Source organism: Ciconia boyciana, chromosome 17 (assembly GCF_034638445.1).
Source record: "Ciconia boyciana chromosome 17, ASM3463844v1, whole genome shotgun sequence".
NCBI classification, from domain to species: domain Eukaryota; kingdom Metazoa; phylum Chordata; class Aves; order Ciconiiformes; family Ciconiidae; genus Ciconia; species Ciconia boyciana.
In genome coordinates, this window is record NC_132950.1 from 5,039,938 (window position 1) to 5,065,909 (window position 25,972).

The 25,972-nt window shown below is 39.6% G+C and overlaps 1 protein-coding gene across 11 annotated transcripts in view; it reads left to right on the forward strand.

Moving 5' to 3' along the window:
* Nucleotides 1–25,972, forward strand: part of CUX1 (cut like homeobox 1) — a 287,512-nt gene that overhangs the window by 170,010 nt on the left and 91,530 nt on the right. For all 11 annotated transcript variants that reach the window (XM_072882491.1, XM_072882481.1, XM_072882484.1 and 8 more), the window contains exons 9-11: nt 10,962–11,010; nt 21,425–21,529; nt 24,240–24,428. In XM_072882491.1, coding sequence (XP_072738592.1) covers nt 10,962–11,010; nt 21,425–21,529; nt 24,240–24,428 — 343 coding nt within the window. The remainder of the gene's footprint in view (nt 1–10,961; nt 11,011–21,424; nt 21,530–24,239; nt 24,429–25,972) is intronic.

The following is a 25,972-nucleotide window of genomic DNA, read 5'->3' on the forward strand; positions in this document are numbered from 1 at the left end:
AAACTCCTAAAGATGAATCTGGAATATGTATGTTGCTATAGTAAAAATTGTGAAGAGTGTCAAATTTTTGAGGTTATTTTTGTTGTAAAGAAAACAAACATACAGAAATATGTGATTTTGGCATTGATGTAGAATGGGGGAAGATTGTTCATTTTGGGGTTGTAACTACTCAAAACCTAAAGTAATTTTTCAGGTGTGACATGGTGATTCTAAAAAAAATAAACAACCAAAAAAACCAGGAAGCCCCTCCCATGATCTTCCCAAGGTATATGTACTGATTTTACACATTGTAACTCCAGTGACATTATTGAGTAAATTAAAATATTTGTGTGTATTTTTAGAGGCTCTTTAATCAAAGCACAGACAATTCTTCCTGCTGATTCTTCACAGTTTAAAGTATTGCCATTCTGATAAAAAAGAATGACACCTAAGATGCCTGCAATTAAGGTTTCTAATTTTGGATAAATTATTTTTTTTAACTCCATCAGTAAAAATAAGTAAATTGTTGCAGGTGCTATATTTCCAAAATGCCAAACTATCTATTATTATTATTTATTTGGAGAAACAATTATAAAACAGCTGATGCGAGTTGTAGAGCAGCAGAGTTAACCAGTTAAGACTTGGTCTTTATGGGAGTTCTTATTTTATACTTTGTAATACATTTTTTCCAAGTAAAATAAAAAATGGCAAGTTCTGCTCTTGTGCAGCGGGAGCAGAGCAGCCTATTTGTGTGTCCGTGCACACGTAGCCAGCAGCAGCACTGCATGACCACAGCCTTTAGCCTGGCTTCCTAAGGAAATGAAGCTGCCATGAGCTTGGGGTCTGTTTTACCACCAGCCTGCTTGGTGATCAGTTTGCAGTTCGTCAGTTCCCCTCCTAAATTAACTTGGAAGCTGATGATTGACTTCAACAGTAATTAACAACATTAGAAATCCCCGGCACAGGGAGCTCTGGTGAATCTTGTAGGAATTGGGAAAGGCTAGGAAAGACAGACAAATAATCCATTTGAGTGGAGGGCTGCAGATTGAGAGAGCAGCAGTTGCCTCTCCACTTGCTGGTTGATCAGCCATGTATGTGTTGCTGGAAAGCATCCATAATCTGTATTTCCATTTGTGGGCCGGGAGGTGAAGAGATGACATTTAGGGGATAAGGGAGTGACCTAGAAATATTGCAGGAGGAAGTAGCAATGGGGGGCAGCTCCAAAGCACAGATGGGACAGCTGGTATTAGTACAATAGATACTGTCTAAACAACTTCATGGGAACAATCAATAGGAAACAGTGCTTTATTTGTATTTGGGCTTACGGGAGAATGTGTTATTTTATCCACTGACTCACCTCCATGCAGATCATCACAGGAAACAGCATGCAAGCTTTCAGGGTATCAGATAAAACTCTGGTCCTACCAAATCAAGTTCTGTAATAGTGCTGGCTTGTTGCTTTATAGTGAGGATTTTGCTCACTATAGCAAATCTGTAGACTCCAAATCATGAATATGGGTAAGAATACGCCTGACTCCACCACTTCAGAGGTTGCTGCTTTGTTTTCTTCCATCAGGCCAATGCAAAGCACCTTTTTGGAGCAAGCTGGTATTGACCAAGGCTATTAAATTTTGCACAAATGATAGCTGCTCTGTTTCATTGTGTAATAAATTAACTGACATCTAAAGCTCTGTGAGTAGACGGCAGAAATGGTCAACTCCTGGCGACAGGAATAAACACCCAGACAGCAGGGCATAGACCAGGGCATGGACCCGGAGCGTTAAAGTTCCCACCTGCTCTGCAGGGACACGTTCTGAAAGTCAGTGGAGTTCATGGCTGGTGAGAAAGTATTAGGGTTTACCAGTTTGGGAGTAAATTGAACTAAGCTACCATTAATAAAACAATCACTTCCCAAAATGACTTGCGAAGGGTGCTTTGCATTAGGGTTTCTCACAGTGCGGACCACAAACCCACTAGTGGAGTAAGTGAACAGAGAGGGGTCCTCTGCATTGTCTGGTATGAGATGCACGTTCCTTCTGCTTATGTCGGGATCAAAAAGAAATTAGGGGATGGAAAACCTAGGAAACAGAGGAACTTGCTTTCTGGATGAGGAGAGCAGCTTTCTACTAGAAAGACCTCCAAAGTTCATGTCTGGATCCTTGGGAAACAATGATTTCATCATCAAATCTAACTACAGAGTGTACCCAAAAGAACCAAAATGAGTACAATTACAGGGAACATAAGGTTTAATAATGATGCTGCCTTAATGTGATTAATAAGACTGCTGATTTCCCACGTCTTATCAGCCAACTATAACACTGTTTTGTATATTTGTTATCTCCATTATGCGTTGTAGTATGGGTAGATAAATAGAAATACCATGGAGGCGACAGGAAACAAAACAAAAATAATCAAACATGTTTATCACTCGAGCATTAAAATGGCTGCTGTGGCAGACACCAGATGAATTATGCAATACATAACTTAATTCTCTGGGCCACAGATGTTTCATTTTTCCTGCAAGAAGATGATTGAACCTTGAATGACAGTTTCAGGCAGTCTTTGATTGCTCTGTGGGTCACATGCTTGATATGACCTGCATTTGAGTTGCTTTCTACATGCTGTTGCTTTATAAAACATGTAAAATTGACATCATGTTGGCTGCTCAAGGCCAAGTCAGGAGTAATTCCATGCTTTTGATATGCTTTGTGTGCAAGTGAGGGAGAGGGAAGGGTGTCTGTGTTTAAATTCTGGTACGTTATTGAATCAACTGAAGTCAGGAGAGGGGAATTGCAGCAAGCTCTTTCAATTTGTAACAGGAGGCACTAGGAAATAGAGAGTTTGCCGCATCTGTGTCATCTTGCATTGTTAGAAAATCCTTGGACCCATAGTATTGGATCAGGCAGTGACTCCTGCTACCCAGGGCATAGCACAGTGCAGATTGGCAGTGGCCAGGAAGGCAGCTGGAAATGTTTGTTTTTCTAAATCGGCTCCTCTGAGCGTGAATATTCAGCATAACCTGAGCGTGGAGATTGTGTTCCTCACCCTGAGGACTTGATCCTGCAGATCTGGTGTGTTCGTACTGATACTGGTGCAGTATCTCAATCTCAGGACATTAATGCAGGTGGGATTCAGGCATATATACCTCAAAAATTAAACATCAGAAAGTTCTTTCTCCTTTTCTCCAGAGTCTCGAAATGGCAGGTCAAAATGATTACACCAGAACTGAATTGCAGGGACTCCTCTCTTTGCCTGCCAGTACTAGAACCAGCAGGAGCATGAGCCCACAGCTCATGACGTTGCAGACTACTCACCAGCTCCCTCAGAAGTTAGTGGAAACTGATTTTTAGGTCTGTCTAAACAAGGTTATTTGTTTCTGCAGATTTCAGGTGTAAAAATTGTCTCGTGTTTCAACAGCCATCTTTGAACTCCTCTATGGCCCAAAGGATTGTCTCAGGTGGGAGGAAACCCAGAATGATCCAAATCTGGACACTCCTAATTACTGATTTCAACACTACTCATAGGGCTTTGCAGGGTAAAGCAAAAATACATTGTGAAAGAGGACATGTTTGATCACGAGACCAGGAGAACAAAGATTTATTGCATTTCTTTTCCTTTCTGTAACGGGCAGTGTGATGGCTGGACACAGAGTTCATGACAGACCTGTTCTTGTGGAGAGAAAAACACAATGAAAGTTGAGTAAGAGGTGTTTAAATGGAGGATTGAGGAGTATGGGGAGCTAAGATTCATATTGGCTGTGGTGCAATATATGTAAATATGTGCCACGTAAGAAAATAGTATTGTCATCAAATAAAAAAGATGTACCATCTATTTAAATATTGGGCTACTTTCTAATACAACCAATACACCTTTTCTTTATTCCAGCTGCTTACATGAAGCATTCTTCTTTGGTTTGCAAAGTGTGCCAAGGTCATGTGTGCGTAACACTATGGGAATTGCAGCTCTGAGATTCTATGAGTTGATATTATCTGTTATATGTAATTCTTATTTTTTTCTTTATATTTTATTGAGCATATCAATTAGTGTCATTCATATCAATTTCTCTCTGTAGAAATGATTAAGAAAACACTGCTGATCTTTAGAAACTCTGCTCCCTAGTGTATCACTGGAATAAAGCTGATTTCTATTGTGTTTAAAACTTTGTAATTGCAAACATGATTTTCTTATCCTTGAAATCCTGACTTAAGCCATGAAAGAGAAAACAAAGTGCTGTGCAGGTTTTCTTGGAAAGCAGTTTTTCTATGGACTGAAAGATGTTTTATTCTGTAGGGTCTTTTCCTTCTAACAATCGAGATGATTCTTGTCTTGTATTGTCCAGGTATTGCTCAATATCTTGGGCTTTATAAGCAGTTTCTTTAACCTTTATCAATATTTGATGATCACTTGACATCTTTCAAGTGCCTAGAACATCGTTTATTTGAAGATCATACCTGCAGCTGGTGCAACGGCTTGATCCTGGTACTTGGCGAAACTAACCTGGTGTGCTTTGCATGAGATTTAGTTTATTTTTTCGGCTTGAATCTGTAGCAGTGTACTGCATGGAAACAAAGGTAGCAATGAGAGGAAACAAGAATTAATTCTAATAAAACAAAAAAAACCTGAAAAAGTTAGCATTGAGTCTCTCTCCTTTTTGCTAGGGGAGGAACTTTATTTAGTATAGGATAACTGCAAAGAGGGGTCTGGACAATGTACAGTGGACATTTAACCATTCCCCAGGTTAATCCAGACGATGTATTGTGTAATCACTGGAGCACCTGAAACCAGCGTTTCTTTGATCTCTCAATTTAAAGCCTTCAGTGCTTCCCTGCTTAGCAGAGAGAGGATTTTTTTCTTCAATTGAGTTCCTAGGAAAGGAAACACCCAATTCATTACTAAAGTTGGTGGATTTATGAATCCCTGAACAGAGAAATTCTTTTACAAGAGGCCTGGATTTATATGACATTGGAAAAAGGATTATCTGATCTGAACATCCTTAGAGGGTTGCTGTGAAAGAAAATATTAACCTATAGCTCTTGCAATTTGAAAAGTAGATTTGAGAACTTAGTAATAAAAAGTATGTGAGTTCTTTCCCTTTGACGTGCTGTACTGGTTATGCTGAAATAACATTTTTTTCATTCTTTGTACAACCCTTGTGTCTATTACTTTTGGAGGTTGTATGAGAAGTAAAGGTGGATTTATCTTATATGGGTGTTTGTTGGATTAGAATCATTATGAATTCTAAAAATGCCTGAACTATGTGTACAGTGATAGTCATAAGGTGCAAGAAAAATAGAATTAGTGGGGGTTTTATATTACCTTCTTTCGGAAACTTTCTAAGAGCTTCAAAAAAAGTATTTGGTTCTTCTTTCTTTCCTAGAAATTAAGCAAGCCAGCACCACAGGCACCTTGGCATTGTCACTGAGATTCAGGGATTAGATGAGGGTGTCTACCAGCAGAGCTTAGAAAGAATCTTGAATTTGGGTAGGGAATTTGTCATCTTTCTTTTTTGCTTAAAGAAAAAATAAAATTGAATATTCAAATGCTGGAATGCTCTTGTGCCCTGAGTGAATGCCGTGATCATTGGGCTGCAGGCAATTTTGACGTTGTTTAGTGATCCGAAATTACCTCCTAGACCCAGGAACCGTCCCTGATAAAAATTTTATTGAAACTTGAAAAAATTCAATGCACTGCTTTTTTTTTTCCCCTCTTTTTTTTTTTAATGCTCTGGCCCTTCTCCTTCTTTTCTTCCCCTCCCAAATGTCCCAAATAACTCTTCATATTTTGTCTTGTGCTAGCAAAGTACCAGGTTATACTGGCTCTAATTTTAAGAGGCTAAGACGTTTACCAAATTTGGCCAAAATCTGCTCTGTGACGATCACAGATACATGTTACAAGTAGGATTTTTCTTTTTTTCTTAATTAAACATAAATGCACATTAGTTGATAATGTATGCTTTTAGTTTGAAATTGCCTGTGTAAATGTTTTAGTAATTAGAACATTTTAACAAGCCCCAGTGGCTCCATATGCCGTTTGCTCTGACCAGTAAACTTCTACATGTTTTTAAAGAAAACAAATGTGTGGGAAAAAATGTTGTTTGTTTTTTGCCAAACGAAAATATTAATCTGCCCTGCTAGTGAAGTTTCTTGGCCGTGCCACTGACTGCAATTTCAAAAGTGTCATCTGTATTTTTCAGTTCTTCCATGTATAAAGAATCCAACAGCAGTTTCCTTCAAGGTTCAGTAAGTTTGAATGTTTAGGGGGCTGTAGCCACAAGATTTGGCAAACCATTCACTTGTCATGTTAATAAAAAAGGAATTGTTTCTGCCTCTTTAAGCTAGTATCTAAATGAAGGAGTTAGATCAACTGGATTTTAATCATAAAGTCCAGATTCTTCTTGCTTGCAAGTGAATAGCTTCATGGTGTTTAGGGTTTTCATCTGATTTAATTTTATTTAGAAAAGGAACTGAGCTTCCTCCATGTTACCAGTTCTTGAATTTGCTTGCTTGTTATGCTGTTCAAACCTAATCGGTTGTCTTGATCTTAAGAAAATTGAGCGTTTCTGCAGTTTTTATTTCCCATAAGCAATTGAATTGAAAAGTGGGGTGTTTTTTTTAAAAACTCCTTAAGTTGTTTTTTTATAGATGGCATGTTAGCTTTGAGAGCTCTTTTGTGACTGGTAAAAGCTTATACCTTGTAAAATCTATAGCTTTTAATGCGTTTTGTTTTTCACTTCAAACACAGCAGCAAGAGAAGAAATAATAGAATATTTCATGGTCATGCTGTTTCAACAGTTCAGATTCTTTTTACTTGGTGATGCTTATTCTGTAGCTCCAAACGCTTGGGCTTAATATTTCATTTCCTAAGTTCCTTAGCCTGAAAGTGTTGAAACTTACAACAAGTGTAATACAGACTGAAGAACTGTCGTGCTTACATGATTACTTTTCCTCCAACACAGAGATTATAAGGAATTAGATCAGATAAATGATTATAGTATCTGTGGAATGAGAAAACACAGGGAAGATAATATTTGTTCCTGAAAACAGCTTTTACCCACTCTTTTTCTCATGATCAGTTTTAATGTTAAAAAAGTATCACCCTTGACAAACCCAGAATAATGTTGGGTTGCAATGCAGAAATCTGCTGTAAAACACCGTAAATATCAGTGTATTTTATATTTTAGCAAAAGGTCGTCTTGTTACTAATTACCCTAATTCTCTGTATCTGTCTGAAGAAAGACAGAACTTTGGGGGTTTTCTCCTTGCCTTCAGCTCTTGGGATGATGGGGGAATCCAGGCACTCCACAAGAGGCCAAGTTGTGTGTTGCTTCAGGAGCGAAGAAAGTTAAAAGTAAAATCATCAGATCTGTGTCTCTCATAAGTGAGTTTAGTTCACATGGAATGACCTTGGTCAGAAATTTAGGGTCAGTATAACCACAGATTTGCTAAACTTGGCCATTGTTCCCTTCAAGGTTCCCACGAGATTTTCAGTGAAAACCTGCAGGACAAGACGCCGGCAGCCTTGAGCTGGATGGTATTTTGCCTGTCAAGTAGTTCCGTTGAAATACAGAGAAATATTAAAATAGGAAGGGCTGAAAATGAGCAAATGTGGCGGATGGTGAATACATCAAAAATGACCTGTGTGGGACTAATTCAGTGAGCCAAAGTGGAGTTTCCTTGTACCTTGCAGGTTTGAATTCAACACGGTGCTTTGTAAACAATAAATCAATGCAAGTTGTTTCTGTGAGTGAATAAAAGGTGTGAGAACTGTAATTTATTTTATAATAAATACTTCTGCTGAGCAAACAGTGAATGTAGCTATTAGAGACTTTCTCAAATAAGTGATTTGAGACTGCTGAGTGCCAGCTACTGATGTGGTAGTTGAGCTTTTAAAATGAAAAGGCTGAATTCCTTTTGAAGATTCTTCTGAATGCTGTTGACACTTGTGCTAGGAAAGAATACAGAGTAATTTAATTCATTACTTTACTTAAAGATAACATTTATGGTTGCAGCATTAACCTTCATTGGTGTGCAGACTGCTGGAGATGTTTTGCTTGAATTTTTTTGGAGATGTTGCATCCTTTTATTAGGTGTGTGGAGACAGATTGTGTGCGGAAAAGCTAGGTAGAAAAAACGTACAAGGGAAAGGGGAGTTCAGGATCAGTCAGCTGGTGTGTCTGGATACAAGGACAAAGGGACAGTTTTGCCCTTGGCTACAGTTTGACACTTCTACTGGATTCAGTCAGAATTATCTGTGTGTGCTGAAGGGCAGAAATGTCATTTTTATGGCGTTCTATATCCTTGGTCGCTTTTTTTTGTAATTGGCTGCGTATACCAGTGCTGTAATAGAGCTCTTAAATCCTGACCCCAGCTGAAATGGCATACAAATACCGGTATTAATACTTCTGTCCATTTTAAATACAAGATTGTCCTGAGTCCTTCACCTCGTTTTTCAGGCACCGTCCTCTGTTTCAGCCTCTTTTACCAGCAGCCACGCACCTTTCTGTTGGCCCGGCGTGCTCCTCTGCTTTGCTGCTCTTGGTCCTGTCTCCCCTTGGTCCTTTGGCCTGGGACATCCCTCTGTTCCTTCTCTCGCTCTGCTGTCTTCATCTGTTTCCCTAACCTTGGCTGCCTTCACTTGCCTCTGTGACCTTTAAAGGTGGCTGATGGTCCTTAGATGGGTCCAGACCCCCTCACACTTCTGCCCCTTCCTGCTCACCTCTTCTGCATCAGAGTCATCTTCTTTTCTCCAAAGAAAAGTTCCCTTGTCTGAAGTGAAAAACAACCCTTCTGCTCCCAAAGCAGGGCACTCGTCCTCTCCCAGTCTGAGGATTCTGTGCTTCTGAGTCCTTCGCTCTTCTCAGGTTCGGCAGTTTTTCAGACCTTTGGCTGATACCTGGCACCCCGTGTTTGGGAGGAAAGGCAGTGATTTTCTTGTTCTCCAAACCCTACAGAGAAGCAAGCAGAAACTGGATTTGCTTAAGCTGTAGCTGGTGTGTTGGGATGGGACATTCCCAGCTCTGATCTGGGAGGCTTGTGACATAATCCAGACATCATTTACTGGCTCCATATAACCTGAGGCATTCACACATAAATTCAGCCTGAATGCATAAGCTTATATAAAGAGGATCCTTAAACTGTCCTGGCTAAAAATATTTGTAAAATGCTGGGAAACTTTTTTTTTTTTTGGGTGCATTAGGATGCTCTCTTCCCTCTTATCTCTGTTACAGATACATAATGGGGTCACTTGCATGGTCTTGGGGACATCTTTTCCATGTGAAATACTGTAATTTCCATAAGTGGGTTAACAAGTATTTTGGGGCTGGAGTCTAAAGCGAAAGATGTTTCACAACTGCAGAGGCAAAAGAGATAGAAAGTGTTATTGTAGGCTTACATTAACCTGTCCAGATTAGTCTTCTGGCTACTCCCTGCCCACTTTGAATCCTTATTTGCCCAAGGAGTGACTGTTCAATTCGGTAACTAATATCTATTATCTATTATTCATTCAAAACATCATGTGCATGATTTCTTTCCAGTGTAAGAGCACATTAGCTTCTCCTGCACAAGAAAACACATGTTAATCTGTTTTCCATTATTGTCCAAAAGATTTTTTCAGAAGGCAATTCATGTTGCCCTGACAACATTAAAGGCTGTAATTAAAAATAATTTTCCATTAATTTATATACATACACATTTACTTATTATGATCTTTCACTGCATTTCCCTAAGTGTGCACGCAGAAACCTAAAATGCTGTTGAAGAGTAAGTCAATATTCAGTGTAATGATCCAGTGTCGAGTGTGCCAGTACCCTGATGTACTTCAATAAACCATCTTTCCCAGCAAACACCTGCATAGAAAAATGGATCTTCTGTGGGATCAGCCGAAAAACAAACCCTGACTTTTCTGCATCAGCAGAAGAAGGGAATTCCAGTATTTCACAGCTTTTACTGATAATGATCTGCTACAGATTAAAAACAAAACACAGACATTATGGTGTTGGCAGATTGCAAAAGGACTTGCTGGTTAAAGCTGCCGTTCATAGGAGATGAGGATAGTGTTTATTGCTTCCATATGGTCCAGAGATATAAGACAGGCAAAATGTCTGGGGAGAAGTAATATGTCTTATTATATTGATAGAGAACATACTTTTAGGTCTGGTGGCCCTTTTCCTGGTACCTTTCACAGGTGAGAGCATGAGTGTGAAATATTTGCCCATGATTCAGCATGATGATACAAAAAGATTGCTTAAGGAGTGGATCCATTTGTGTGAGTGAAGTCTTAGAAATGCTGGGTTTTTTAAAGGGCCGGGGCTGGTAGCTGCCACCTATCACATGTATGTGAAGAATCTATTTTTCCTTGACTATTTGTACAGTTTTCAAACTTTTGACTTTCCTGTTCAGCTTTATAAAGTGCATTAAGAGCCTGAGTCTAAATTTAGAGTTTCATAAATTTGTGTCAAAAAACTCTTTTCTGCATACTGTAAAATTAAATTTCTTGGTCTCTGACCACGTGATATTTTTTTTAGCCAAGTTTAGAACAAAACTTCTAGGCACACTGAAACAGAAGAGTAACAGGCTACTTTTGTGTATGTGTATACAAGTAGTTGACTTGTAGTCTTTGACTTCTTCATAATTATCACTTGTGAAGCACCTTTGCATGTAGCAAAGATGACACTGCTCTTCTGCAGAAGGTTGGGGAGTAAGATCTTCAAAGATCTGATGAATATGCGCAGATATCGATACGCTTATTTCGTTGCAAAAAGGGAAAAGGCAAAGGAATGGGAGTCTTGCAAACCAGGCCACAGAGCTGAAACCCAAGAGGATTTCACCAGTCAAAAGATTAGCTGATCAGTCTTACTGTGTTCTTTTAAAAAAATACTGAAAATTGGTATTGTTTGTATGAATGTTGCAATTGTACTGTGCATGAACTCATATAGCAGGCATTCTTCATGTGATAACAGTACTTCTGCTCTCTTGTTCTCGCAGGGCTGATGAAATCGAGATGATCATGACAGACCTTGAAAGAGCAAATCAGGTAGGATTTTAAATGAGTCCCTCATAAAATTCTAAGTGTGACTTTGATTTTTTTTTTTCCCCTTCTCTTTTGGATTTCATGACTATTCTTTTATACACACTTAACAGTCATAACTGTGTAGAGTAAGAAAATATGCAAATTTTAGAGAAAAGTACAGCTCTTTAGGGATACTCTGTAAGGATTGTATGCACAGTAGAGTAGTGCTTGCCATATATTTACCTTCTAATAATTTAAACTTAAGTTTCCCACTATAGTTATTCTTGGGTTTATGTTTCTAAATCCATCATGTTGGCCCCGACTCGGACACGCAGCTAACTGATTTACCCAAATTAAAGGGCCTCTACCTGACGCAGGGAGGCCTGACCTGCTGCTGCAGCTCCAGCTTTTGTGGACTTCTCTGGACTTTTCTTTTTCCTTCCTTTTCTGATAAGTTTTATTGGCATATTAATTTTTAGCAAGGGTTGGATCAGACTGTGCCATGCAGGAGAACAAAGAAATTGTAATTTGTTCCTGCAAATGCTAATTTGGTAGACCATGAAATGTCTCTTCCACATTCCCTCATAGTGCACACACACCCAAGAAAGTGGCACAATAGTATGGAACTTTTTAAAATAAAAAGTTTCAAAAAAAACAAACCAAACACCCAAGCAAAGTGCCCTTCAGGTCCAGTCTGTACTTTGAGTGGCTATTTGAGGTGATGAAGGAGGTGTGTATGGACATGCAGGATTCACAGGTGATACATGCAACGGGTGATGGTTTCACAGAGGGAAACCTCAACCAGGCATTTGCTTATCAGTGAGCTTCATTAATCCCTTTGTCAGGTAAGATCAGAGATTACAGACCTTAAGTCTCTCAGGTTATGGTTTTATAATCCAGTTGAAGCTTACCTGAGAGCAGCTCGCTTCCAGGAAGAATTAGTTGCACCCCCTCGCCCCCCATGCGGTCCTGCTGCACGCCTCATGCTGTCAGTAGTGGTTGTGGAGCCGCACCATGAGCCAGACCAGGTCACTCATCCTGTTGAAAAATAACCCCCCCGTCCAGCTGCTGTTTTGTCTTTTTCCTTTTGCTAGATCAGCTTTCAGCCCCTACACTCCCCTGGTGCAGCTGACAAGTATAGCAAGTAGTGTCCTTTACATGAGTTCTTTATAAATTGGAAAAATTCTAATGAAGCAGAAGGCAGATTTGTAAGTTGTTGCGTTGATTCGCTAGTCAGTAAAAGAAAACTGGGGTTTGCACAGTGGGTATTTTGGCACAGAGAACTTTTGTAGACAGCGTTAAATATTTATGAAAGTGCTAGTAATTATTTGAAAATATGTAGACTTTTTAGAAATTATGCAGGTGTTAAAGATGTTTTGGTAGAATTATTTTGTGATTTTTGCAAAGGCAGTACGTTTTGCAAAGTTGTAGCAATGATTTACCTGGTATGTTCTTTCTTTTCTCGGAGAAGAAAGGTGGTTGTAGTTAAAGAACAGGTATTTCTGATTCCCTCGTTGCCCTACTAAAATGGAATATATCTATTTATACAGAAATGCTAAAGATATTTTCCTATCTAACTGGAACAAACCTGCAATGTGGTTTTTTTTTTTACTTTACTGGGTTTTTTTTTAAATTAGTCAAAATCTATAACTGCTTATGTGCATAACCCTTAGTTTGGTCGTAATTCAGCAAACTCTGAATCTGTATGTAAACATTAGCGTGCAATTCATCTAAGCTGTTGTAAAGCCAGAAGAGGTGATTCTGTCTCCCCTTTCCCCATCTCCCCCTCCTCTGCTTCCCCCTCCCGGCTGCTGTGATCCTGTCCCCTCCCTAACAGCAGCTTTTGCAATTGGGGGACCCTTCATTGAGTCCATTGAGCTCAGTAACTGCAGAAAAGCCTGAATTTGGGGTGAAGGGGCCAGGTTTGTTTTCTGTGGGTTTAGCAAATTGAGGCAGCTCAACAAAACGTCGGAGAAGCAGCAGCGCCGAGATGAGGGACGCGAGGGGAGCCTGCGGCCTCGGAGGAGACAGGGAAGGGAAAGTTCACCGGCGGAGGAGCGGGAGCAGCGAGCTGCTGGAGTAGCTCAGCTGATTTGCTGAAACATGCCCGTAGTCCTTGTCTTGGGTCATGCTTTGCCTTTTTAAAACACTTCTATAAATTATAACTAAGTAATCTTTGTAGCAGTAATTCCTGTGTTTTACCTCTTTATAGTTGAAAAAAAAAAATTGGAAGAAATTAAATCCATTGCACAGGCCTGAAAGTGAGTTTGCATCAGGCTGAAGTGTTACAATTGCAGAAACAAGTACTTAACACAATTATGTATTTAGTTAAATTAACATTTCCTTTTACCATTTCAGTAAGTACTTATTCCCTATTATTAAGGCTACCTTTAAAGAGTAATCCTCAGCATGACTCCTACTTTGAGGATAGACTGCTTTGCTGATTTTGATGTGATGTTTTGCTGCTCTGGAATTAACACTGACCCAAACGACTGGGATTTGGAGCAGAAATTTACAGAACAGAAAAATGTTTCCACTGAAAATGTGAAAAATATTGGCTGTAAATTTTTAAATACCTGATATTTCTTGAAAATCCCTTTCTTAGTTACTGCCCTTTTTAAATCAGAGCTGGCATTTCTGAACTTCCCTTGCTTTATGTGAGGACACCTCTCTGACTCTTTAAGAGGTGGGGATGCCATTTCCCTTTCCAGTTCTGCAGTAACAAGAGGGTGGATGTACTCATTGGTGTTGATCCAGATGTCCATATTCTGCGTGATGAAAGCCATGGGGACAGAGTTGATGTTGTAACTCCCACCCTTGTGTCCTGTTGGGTGAAGTGTGGACCATTCTTCTTAGTCTTCAGACTCCATCACCTCTCTTCTCCCACTGTTTTTTCCTCATTTGGATCCTCAAATTGTTTCACGCAGGAGCTTTCAGCACTTGCTTGTGTGCTATCATCCCCAGAAGAAATAACTAGCTCGTAGAAATAATTACCTTTAAATACCAGTGAGCTTTGCAATTTTCTGCTTAGAAAGAAAAAGGGGTAGTGACCGCAAAGCTCGGTTTCTCTCCATTGTGTCGTTAACTCAAGGTATAAACTGAATTTTGCTCCTAACCCTAACCAATGAGAGAACTAAATCTCTCCCTTGAGCAGAGCAAGCTGGGGTGGAGGGGTTTGGAGGCAGGTGCTGGAGGTAGCGATGTGGTGGCGGCACGGCTGCTGGGATGACAGCCCTTTCTCAGCTGCTAATCCAGGCACTCAGTGCGGTTAAGCCAAGAGCTTGAGTGGGGTTTTGCAGCAGGGCTGGTCTCATTCAGACTGACAACACTCAAACAGAGTAATTTAAGTACACCAATTTACACCCTCTGTTAGGGTGAGGCAGGTCCTGGCTGGGAGGTGGGTGTCGGTGGTGGTGTGTGGAGTAACCCTTCCACTTTAAAGTCTTGAGGGGTATAAACCAGTACAAAAAGGTCAAGAACAGTACATTAAAATGGCTGGTCTACCTACGCCTGCCTCAAGAGGAGCCATGAGCTCCATGACGTGTAGCTTTAGCAGGGGTGTAACGTCTGAAGCCGATAGCCCCCGCTTGCTTTAGCAGTAAGATGTGACTGCATCATCTGCGAGGCAGCAGAAGAGCTGTGGGCAGCGGCAGCGGGGGTCTGTTATCCCTCTCTGTTTTTCTCCTCATCCCTGAGGTTGTATGACTTGTGTGGCTTGGGTATGTAAAGGGCTGAAGTAAAAATATAACTAAATGCATAGGAATTGCTTATTTTCACTTTACTAACCCGCCAGCTCGATAACGAAAATAACCCAAGAGTTCACCCTCGCATTTCCATGAAGATTTAATAATCCTGTAGTTTGGGGAAGGGACTCGTTTTATTAAGATTTCATTTTGCACAATAAATCACTGCATATTTTCTGATATGCTATGAAGTATAATAATAAATAATTAAAACTAAACTACCCTTACTTGTCAAAATAAATGATTTATCATAGTTTGGGATATAGCATCTTTGAATTTTTTATTGTTTGATTCCCAGAATATTATAATTTCCAATCAGTGAAGTTAATGAAGCTCCAGTGTACTTTTCTGCATTTGCAACGGTTACAGTTGTGTGATGTATATTTTACACAAATATTTATGGGTAGCACTTTTTTGTACCATTTCAAGTTTACACCTTTCTCATAAGTGTTTATGGTAGTAAGTCATGAATCTTTGGGATGACAAATTTATTCAAATGAATTACCGTTCTGTTTCTATACTTCATCTAGCAACCTGGAATCACCCAGTTGTGCATGAGGAAAAACTGAGGTTTCTGTTGAAAAGAATAATTCCTATGTTGTGAAAACAGAAATACTTTGGAGTGTTAAATTTTAAAAAGAGAGAGAGAGGCTCATTTTAAGGTTTTAATATTGAGTCTAAGTTTGTGGTTTCATGTCATTGAGGTATCCAGATCTGTTTACTGGCTTTATGCATTCAGTTCACATTGTTTAAAAAAAAAAAAAAAGTTTAATGGGCTTTGTAATTTGGGCTTCCTGAAAAAAAAAAAGTGCTTTTTCATTTTTAAAAGAAAAAGAGAATAACCTCCATTAGGGTTGGTTGATCCTGGGTTATTGTATTTTAATCTTGAGGAGGAGGAAATAGATTTGAAAAACAGACTCAGATATAGGTATCCTTAGATTTGGGGAGGAATAACAGAAAGAGAACATGGGACTTTTTTTTTTTTTTGGTGGACTATATTGTGAAAGCTATAGAAAAATAATTAATTTCTTTTTTTTTCTTCTGTGTCTATGCCATGTTATTCCTTTGGAAAAGCAAAGTGTTTCCATTGGTTTTCTTTACATCTTCACAGTGCTGATAGTGCTCCCAGATTTCTACTTCTTATTTTTTCTGGGAAAGAAAGTCAAATACACAAACTTCTGTTACCAATAAAACAAGAACAACTGTTCTTTCTAAACTATATAACCATTTATTAAAGAATCTAGACTGGATCAGTACCATTTATTCCACAGAAATGTAGTGTTAGATTTTAAGATCTGTAGAGGAAGGCTTAGTGAGTTTAAGCATTTTTTGGAACCAAACTACCACTAAAATACATAGAACAGTGTCTGCTATGGAAGTAGAAAGAAAACCTTACCAGGGCATTTTAGCAGAAATGCTGTTCTCAAGATTATTTTTTTATTTCATTGAGTATGGTACCTTCCTATCTCTAACAAATCACATTGGAAAATGGCTTGAAAAGATATTCCCACTAAGTGAGATTGCTATAAAATATGTATGTTTTTGAGCAGCAGATGGAATAAATTCTCCTCTTTCACTTAGCAACACAAATGCAGTGCAATATAGGTAATGCAAGTGCTGCGTGGGAGGGTTTTGCTCTGACCCGCCGGTGGCAACAAAACCAGTGACAAGGCAGTCCTTGTTTTTATTTTTCCACGAGGAAAGGTGTTCGTCTTGACATGACTCCTTCATCTGCACCGAGGCTAACGCAGGTTCTGCCCACAAATGCTGCCAGAGTATTTGCTTTTTATTTCTGACTCCCTTTGCAACAAACGAGATCCTCTGGTATCGTGGTGTGCCGTAGCCCCGCTGAATTCAGCAAAATTATGCCATTTTATAGCAGATAAGGTCATTCACTTAATCCTGTAATTTCACTATCTGTAAAATGGGAATAATAACATTTACTTTATAAAGTGCATTGAGATCGTTACACGGAGAAGTGCTGTATAAAGGCAAAATATGGTTAATATTATTTTCGTACAAACACAGGAGTTTCCTGTAAATGCTTGGCTTTCAGTTGGGAATACATTTATCTGGCAGCCTTTCAGTGTGCAAAGGAAAGTGCAATAGCCTGAAGACAAGAATGAAGACAACTCAACCTCTTCTGTTTGTTGGCGTTTTCTCCTTTTTTTCATGTAATTCTCCATTGCTGGAAAAAATAGGTGCCAGAGCCCTGAAGAGTCTTTCATGTCACAGATTTTCTGATAACCTTGCTGCTGTTCTGTGAAAGCTAGGGTCGTTTAAAGGTTTTAAAATAAACTTTTATATCTCAAAAGTTAGAAAATTAAAGCACATTGAACCAGTGTGTTTTAATTGATCTCGTACTCCGAGAAACATAGCTTTTGCAGCAGCTTGCAAGTAAGAATGTCAGCTTCAAGCACTTAAAACCAAGCATGGTGATTACTGCCATAACCAGGCTCATTAACTTCAGCAGAATTACTTGTGATAATATACACTCCTAGCCCATAGGAAGATTTTGCCATGTATAGCACTGAATTTAGCATGTAATAAGGAAATATAGTTTGGCTGGTGGAACTTTAAGGGAAAGGTTATACTTTTTTGCCTGTAAGTATCTCATTTTGCTATTCACACCACTGGTCTTTGATCAAATTAACATTTTACTGTAAGTAGAAGAGCACTCAGTTCATGCTATTCATTATCTTGTCAGGAAACAATGGGAATAATTTAAACTGGATATATTGTGTAAGGCTTTTTTTTTTCTTTTCTTTTTTTTAATTGGAAAGCACACGGCAGCATTACAATTGTGACCTACTGACTCCATGGTGAACAGTACAATATTTACATGCTATATTAAGGAGAATTAAAGTATTTTGAAATATTTTGTTACCAGGGAGGTAGCTCTATTCTAGAATAACAGCAGCATGGAAATTAGGAGGAGTTGTATGACTGAGCTATCCAGAAAAATAGCATTTATAGACAATGCTGTGTTTGCACGATCTCTATCAAGGCCAGTAGTGTGACTGTCACTGGTCATGGTGGTTTTTCTAGGCTGTGCACCGTAGATTTGCAAGTAAGAAACCAAGAGTTTTAGCACTGACTGATGAAAAGCAACTGTACTATGGCATACATAATTTTAGCTGAAGTGGGATAGTTTCATACAAAGAGAAGGTTGCATGAACTTTCCAGGGGCTCCAAGTTGTGCAAGATTGCTAGGTTTTAGCCGTTTTCCATACTGGGCGTCTGTCTCTGGCTGCACTCTCTTTTCTTATTTCAGGAAAAATTGTTCAACCATTTCTAAGAACAAGATTAAGAAAAAAAATCCAGTTTTCCCCACATGTTACGAGTTGTTCTTGCTGTTTTGGTGAGGAGCCTGCTGTGCCCATATTTAAGAGAAGAGGCTTGGCACTTGATGAGGGAGGGTTTGCCTTTTTCTCAGGGTTGTATCTTCTGTTGCTTCAAGTAGCAAAAGAAAAAAAAAAAGCCCAAAGTTTGGCCAGCCTATGAGCATCTGAAAAAAAACCCAAGTTCACACAAACTCAACAGAATCTGGTTTTAATTTGTCAGCTTTGATGTCCGTGCCTGTCCCAAGCACGCTGCAGTCTATCGCTGCGCCAGCTGGGTGAACATTAACCAGTCAGGTTTTTCTTCTCTTGGTTGTAATGTAAGGTTCAGTGCCACTTTGACGGGAGCACTGGGAGGGGAGATGCTTCTCCAGGCTGCCCCTGCCATGATGGGGAGACGGGCGGCGTGAGAGCACGGAGAGCGGGAAGTGGAGAGGGCGTTTGTGCTGGGGAGGGAGGGAGGAGAAGGACCGGGACGGGACTGCAGCAAGGACAGTTGGAGAAGGAGCAACGAGGAAAAGAGGAAGGAGGAAATCGTGGGGGTAAGACAAATTCTGGAAGTTTGTGTGTATTCATTAGGTCGTGTGAGGTATGAGCTTGTTTTTGCCTGCCTGAAGCTAAAAGCACTGTGAAGCTCCGAGAAGACAGAAACAGTGCTTCCAGTGGCCAAAATGAATTAGGAAGGAGACAAAGTGACAAGCAGAGAGAGGTAGGAGTCAGAGAGGCAAAACCAGAGGTTTTTGCAGGGGAGCAGCACCACAGCTGCTGTGTGAGGTCTCCGGTACAGGCGAGTGGGCGAGAAACGGCCAAACGCAGCCTGTGCCATGCGGTGAGGTTGTGGTTGGTGCCGCCATGCAGAGCACCCAAATGGAAATATGCTGAGGGCTTGGGGAACCCATGTAGCTCAAAATGGGGGTTTGTGCCGGTGCATTCATTAACGCTTCTGAAGCACTTAGATCCTTTGATGGTGGAAACCGGAGCAGAGCCCGTGAGGAAGCGATTAATCCTATCTGCAGAGGAGGGTGGGATTAGTTTGCAGTAAATAAGCCGCAGAGGTCACACACGGAACAAGGAGGACAAAGCAAAATATTCATCCACCGAGCAATATTCATCCCAAGAGCTGAATGAAGTAGGGGGTCTCGTTGGGAAAAAGCAATAGCATGTTACTGTGCAGTTCCAGCCAGCCTCCCGAAGCCCTGTGCACGGGGGGTGGCTGAACGTACCTGGGGCCTTGGGGTTGGCTTTTCAAAACTTTTAAGTGCTCAATTTTGAAACTGCCATTCTTTTAACGGGTTTTTGTGTGTAATTTATAATTTATGTTGCAATAGCACCCAAAACTGCTTTCCAGACACTGAACACATCTATAATTCTGGCTCTAAAAAGCTTCCATTCTGGAAAAAATAAGAGAATAAATGACCAGTATTTCCCAAACAGAATTGCCCAAAGTTTCTGTTGATGTATTTTTAACAATGCATGGTATGAAATCTTGTCTAATATTATTCACAGGATTACAACAGGTGTTCTGAATTGGCTGGGGAGGCTATGCAGAAAGGGCAGCTGACAGCTTACTGTATATGCAGATGTAACATCTATTAGAAATATCCTCTGTGGCTTGCTTGCATGCAAGCTGAATAGATTCTCAAAACAATGCTGCTGTGAATGGAAGCCATCAGCAGAATTGCTTAAGGCTGCAAAACCCATTACTTATACAGCAGTAGATGCAAGAGCGAGTGCCACAGCGTAGTAACTTGTCCTGCCTTGCTGGAGTTGCTTAGCAGTTATTAGATCAATATATGTACATCCACATCTAATAAAGTGCGAGAAAATAATTTATCTCAATCTGTATTGTTAGCTCAGTTTTTTATCCTAATATTATCCAGCTGCATAAACAACGTAAACTTTCCCGGTTTGTGCCTTTTTAATGCTGCTACCATTTTTTCATGCCCGGAATAGGTTGTGTCCCATGTTCTGATTATTAGAGCCATGTTACTGTACGTTTTACAATTACTTTTTAATTACAGCTGTAGAACCTATGGAAAATCATTTAATATAATGTGAGCAAATAGCGCAGATGATGCATTTAGTATTTGATTGCCGTTAGTTTACTGATTGATTAAACATGCAGACAGAGTCTCTGCTTTGACTAGTAAGTCGAAGACCATGCACACACACAGGGGTATAGGTTTTATATTCGCTATTTTAGATGACTTAGGTTTTCAAAAGGATTAGCTGAAAAAGCAGGGAGTCTGGCACACACAAATATGGCAGGTTTGGTGGCTTAAAAATGAATTTATTATTCAATAAAGGAAGAGACCCATCAGTGTAAGAGTTGGTCAAGAAAAGTTTTGACTTTGGTGGCAGTTCATGGGTTTGGAAGAGTTGATGATATATCTTGGAAGTGGAGATAGAAAATTATTTTAGGTATTTTCTGCTGAAAGTGCAGCATGATTTGCATGGAGTAGCCCAGGTGAAAAGCAGTCATTACTCAAGGAGGTAAGCAATGTGGTTTTATGAAAATAAAACAATTTTTTACAAAAAAGAGAGAAGAAAGTCTGACCAAGAGGAGTATATACTGTAAAACAACCAGGTTTTGTTCTGCTTTCTTAACAGAAGCAACACAGTTTTATTGCCTGAAGTTACCGGTCCATCTGTCACTACCCAAACTCTTGTACAGACAATCTTTCCTCATAATTCTGCCTTTCTCCTTTCTATTATTATTCAATATTTGTATGGGAATTTTGTCTGGTAGCCAAGTCACAGGCTTATCAGATATTGCGTAAATCCTCAGCAGCTGGTAACTGATCTGTGCAAAATCGTCAGTTTAGGGTTAAATATTGTTGAATAAATAGACCTGCTGAAAGAACAGAATCTAACAATTCATGTTTTGGGAAATAATTACTGAAGAAAGACAGCCCACAACATTGTGTATGTGTTAGAGAGAATGGTCAGAATATCTTTTAATTCAGCATTTACCCATGAGAATTATTCCCATGAGGAACCTTGCAATAAAATCTGCTTGGTCTATGAGAATAGAAAGAAATTGAATAAAAAGACTCCATTTCCACTTGTATTTATTCAGTCTGGGAAATTCAGTGGGCCGCAGCATTAGTATCAGCAGGGGATTCCTTGCTCCTAGCGTTAAATTACTGTCATAATCGCTCAATTATTTCTTCCTTGTACTGTTTAAAATAAAAATCCATCACATTCTATGTTTTTTTCTAACATTTATTAGGTTGAGTGTTTAGGAAAATCAATTATATTCAGTCAGGCATGAATTGATGAATGTTCTTGTAATAATTGTCAGTTGTTAAACTGAATGTACTTTCTCTTTTCACCCCTTTTCATTTCCTTCAGAGGGCAGAGGTGGCTCAGAGAGAGGCAGAGACCTTAAGGGAGCAGCTCTCGTCAGCTAACAAATCTCTCCAACTTGCTACGCAGATCCAGAAGGCACCTGATGTGGTGAGAGAAAATATTTACTGACTCTTACAGGTTTCTGACATTCTCGCAGTACAGCGCTTTCAATTTATGCTCGCAGCTATAAAAATATCTGTTTGGAGTAATATTTTAGCTGCAGTGGAATTGTGTTCCTTTGGGATTGCAGTTTGGTTAGACTTCTGAGGGGGCTGGTGGCTGCAGAAGACGACGGGAAGGACAGAGGTTGCTCTGCTCCACGGTGACCAGTACGGTGATCCATAGCTCTCCATGGCCGCTGGTCCAGGCAGATAGCAGCAACTCTCAGAAATTATTTCCCATTGGTAAGAGCATCAGCAGAGGAAAAATAAAGGCAGCAATGCGGTATAACAAATAGTGCCTTGGTGGGCCGTCAGAACATGCCTGCCTGGAGGGCACGGCAGAGGCGTGGAGCTTCAGACCAAGGGGACCAACTTTGCCCAGAGTTGGTTGCATTAGTGGGGACCTGCTGCCTGCCCGTTTCTGGGTCTTGTTATTCTTAGTATATGGGCTGTCAGAGGAACTAGAAATAAATTTGATATCATTCCAGTTTTCATGGAATGTATCTAAACTGAGAATTACACCTATAAATCCAATAAAAGAAGCTTAGAAAATTGAGAAGATATCCTGTACTCCTAAAGGTTTGGCTGCTTGTTGCCTTCTCTGTGTGTTTCTAAATAAAGCAAACACCGCTCTTTGGGGAGGTTGGTAGCGCTGACTCTGCTGAGCAGACCTTGCGGGCACAGGGTGCTATTACAGGACTCCAGCTGGTCCTGGGTTAACAGGTATCACAGATGAGCAGACAGATTATTTTGATTTTTGTTTGCCAAAGGAGAAATAGGAGTATTTAAATGTAAATATGCAATTAAGTGAAATTTAGTCTACTTCTGAGCAGCAGATTTAACAAACAAAAGAAATCATGCTCCTTATATTGCTTTTTTCTTGCAAGCCATAGACATGTTTGACACTGGTATCGGAGAAACACATGGTTGCCTTTAAAATACATTTGCAGAGAATGAGTAACAAACCGTAAGTCCTCCAGATCTGTTTGGTCGTCTATTAATATGACCCAGTATTTTCTTAGAGAAGTCAAAAGATAGACAAGCAGGCTGCAAAACAAAAAATAAAAAGCCTGAATATCACTTGTAACTCTGAATTACCTGCCTCTTCCTATCTCTGTCCTAGTCTTATCATTATTTTAACATTAGGTCTTTCTTGTATTTAATAGTACTTCTGCACTTCATTTATATTTAATATGACAACTACTGCAGGATGAAAATGATCATTATCTATCTTATTTCAGACTCTACATTCTAGTCTCAATAGGCACAAGCAGCAGATGATTATACAACTTGTGATGTTTCATGCAAGCAAATTAGAGGTTTTCTCAAGTTAAAAGTATAATTCAGTGTAATAGGAGAGCGTTGTTAACTGCTGTTCGTACATGTAGCTTTCTGTGAGATACAATGGTATGTAGTCACTGAGAATCAAGCTAAGTGTTTAGAAGATATGGAAAAGGTATTTTGTTGTGCCTGTATTTTCCAGAAAAGAGGGTATGGAGTATATTTCAATCTGCTGCAATGTCATCTTGAATTGTAAGGAAAGTGCTTGGGTGACGGCATCGGTGGGTTGGATTTTCAGCTCTTTCGCCGTAGGATCTTTGGTATAATGCTTACCATCCTTGTCTCTCTCTTGGTAAATGGATTCTTTCCTACTTCACTGGTGTTTTCTGAGGAACAGCCATTAACCTTTGTAAGACACGTTTTAGGCTTTTTAATGGAACATGCATTCATCATTGGGCTGCCTCGTGCTCCCCAGATCTGCACAAGCATTTCCTCATCTTCTTCATGGAAGAGAGGTTCAGAGCTCTCTGATGCATTACAGCTATTGATATCTTAACACAAAAGGAGACAAAAGAGATGGTACAATTAGTGTGTATTACCTTTTCTGAGTACATCTTCCTTCTTCTTAACTTCTTTGTCCCCTCTTATTTTTTGTCCTACTGGAAAGTCAGTCTAGTGAGGAAGTTTCAGAGTTGAGGACAGATTTTGCAGCCATGGGAAACGGGAAGAAGAAAGATCCTGACTTAGGAAAGGGAATTTCTGAAAGTGGAGACCAAAGGGAGAATGGCCTTGTCTTACAGCTGTCACATCTATCTTCATCCCCATGGAGGAGAGGCTTTAGTCGCTAGCAATAATGTTAACAGCGAACAGTTTTGATGCAAAGAGCAAGTTCATTGGAAGTAGCAGTTTGGGGCAATTTTTGACAATTTTGCCTGAAACGTGCAGCATGCATACTCAGAGCCAAGGGCACATGACTGCTGTTTCTGATTAAGAAATTCTGCTCCATTACTTCAGAATATTTTATCTGATTAGTATTTTGTAAGCACAGATTTTCATAGTTGTCAAAGCATGTGGACTATTAATAATAAATAGGTCTAAATAGAATCGTTTGACTTTCATGGCTGCATCTTTCCAGTGCACTTATGAAATAGGGAAATTTATTCTCTCCATTATCCGTATTTTACCAAAGAGCTGCTCTCAAGAGTAGAAAGGTTCATCTTCCAGATTCACGCAGTCAATCACAGGAGTCCCAGATTTAAAAATTGTTTCTGTCTCTTATGCCACCTGATCCCATGCTTGGTCCTTACCTAACTGCCCTGAATTCAAGCTTGTTCCCTTTTTTTATTTATGTGGTCTAATACTTTTTTTCACATTAGGAGCAGGCCATCGAGGTGCTAACACGGTCCAGCTTGGAAGTAGAACTAGCTGCGAAAGAGCGGGAAATCGCCCAGCTCGTAGAAGATGTCCAGAGACTCCAGGGCAGCCTCACCAAGCTGCGGGAGAACTCCAGCAGCCAAATCTCACAGCTGGAGCAGCAGCTGACCGCCAAGAACAGCACACTTAAAGTAAGGCTCGGTTCTGTGCTCTGCAGCTTTCGAAGGATATAACTGACGTACCAATATCGGGTTTTACTGATGTAAATTCTCTGTGGTTCTGAGAGGCACCGTAAAAGCCACTGACTTCTTCAGGATGCTGTTGAATTCTAGTTTCTGTGATATTTTATTCTAAGTGATCACAGTTTTGCTGAAATTTAATTTACGTAGTTCTCATTGTTTTGAAATTTGTTTTTACAGAATATGGCTACCTTTAGAATTAAAACCACCAACAAAACCCAACATATATTTACCATGGATATGTAGTGAAATAGCTGAACTGAAAAGGCACAGAAAATCCTCCTTAGGTTTTAAAACTTTTAATTCCTATTCCAGTGATCGGTATTGCAGATTTGCCAGGAATGTTTATTGTGCTATAGACTATCTTTGAATCTACCTGCCACCCCCTCCAGTTCTCTCCACTGGAAAAGGGAAGTGTATCATTTAGAGCATAAAAACAAGTAAAATCAAGACGCAGAGAGAAGGCTTTTTAGCCTTAATAACCATTTAATTACTTTTTTTAACTGTATATTTGCTGCACAGTAATTCCCTTTTATAATTAGCGGTCCAGTCCTATACTCATTTGCATACCAGTAGCACTGCACTAAAACCAGAAGAAACATCTAACAATTTTGCGAGTGACCCTTTTACCTTTTGCTTCAGCAGCTTTACTTTCTTTGTGAGCTAGCCCACACAGTTTTGATCTATCAGTAAGCATGAGAAATGTTTCCTGACATGTGTTATGAATCAGTTTCCTGTAAGTCCTGTCTCTTTCATTGTTCTACCATCTATGAGCTTCAAAGTGTAAACAAGATAAATTTATCTATTCCATTAAAGACTTCATAGTTTTGCAGGTTTTCTAGACTGAGAGTTTTTTGAAAGCAGGAGGCTGATAGTACCCACTTAGCTCTGACTGTGGCGTGGGTAGCTTTCCTCTATCAGAATGATTTAATGTTCAATTGAAACTCTTACAAATTGTTCTAATTCTGACTTTCTTAGCAGTTACTGCTTTTGCTCTGGTGTAGCATAATTTATGTGGAGAAATGTCTGTTAGGGATGAAAGCCGAATTGTTTGCATTCAGTATGCTTTCTGCATGTTTTAAGACAGCCTTGCAGAATTTTTATGAAAATTCAGTAGAGCAAAGGAAACCTATTAGGTTCCTATATTGACAGTGTCAGTCTCTGCCCATCTGTCACCATGTGGGCACCACTCTTAATGAGGTAGGAAGGAGCTGGCCTGGTTTTGAGGGACACATTTTGCTGGCTACACCCATGTTATGGGGGTTTTTTATTTTTTCATAAAGCCTGATAGAAAATATCTTGAGTCCTTGCACTTGACAGATTTTCTTGGAATAAAGCATGTTCCTGGTGAGGTCAGTATTAGTTTAGCCATTAACTTCAAAGGGAATAGGATCATAGAAATGACAGAGCAAGTCTTTGATTTTCATTTCAGTAATCTCCTTCCATTTTCTCATAGGCTTGCCCAGCTAATGCTCTGTATTTAGGTTCCTGTTGAT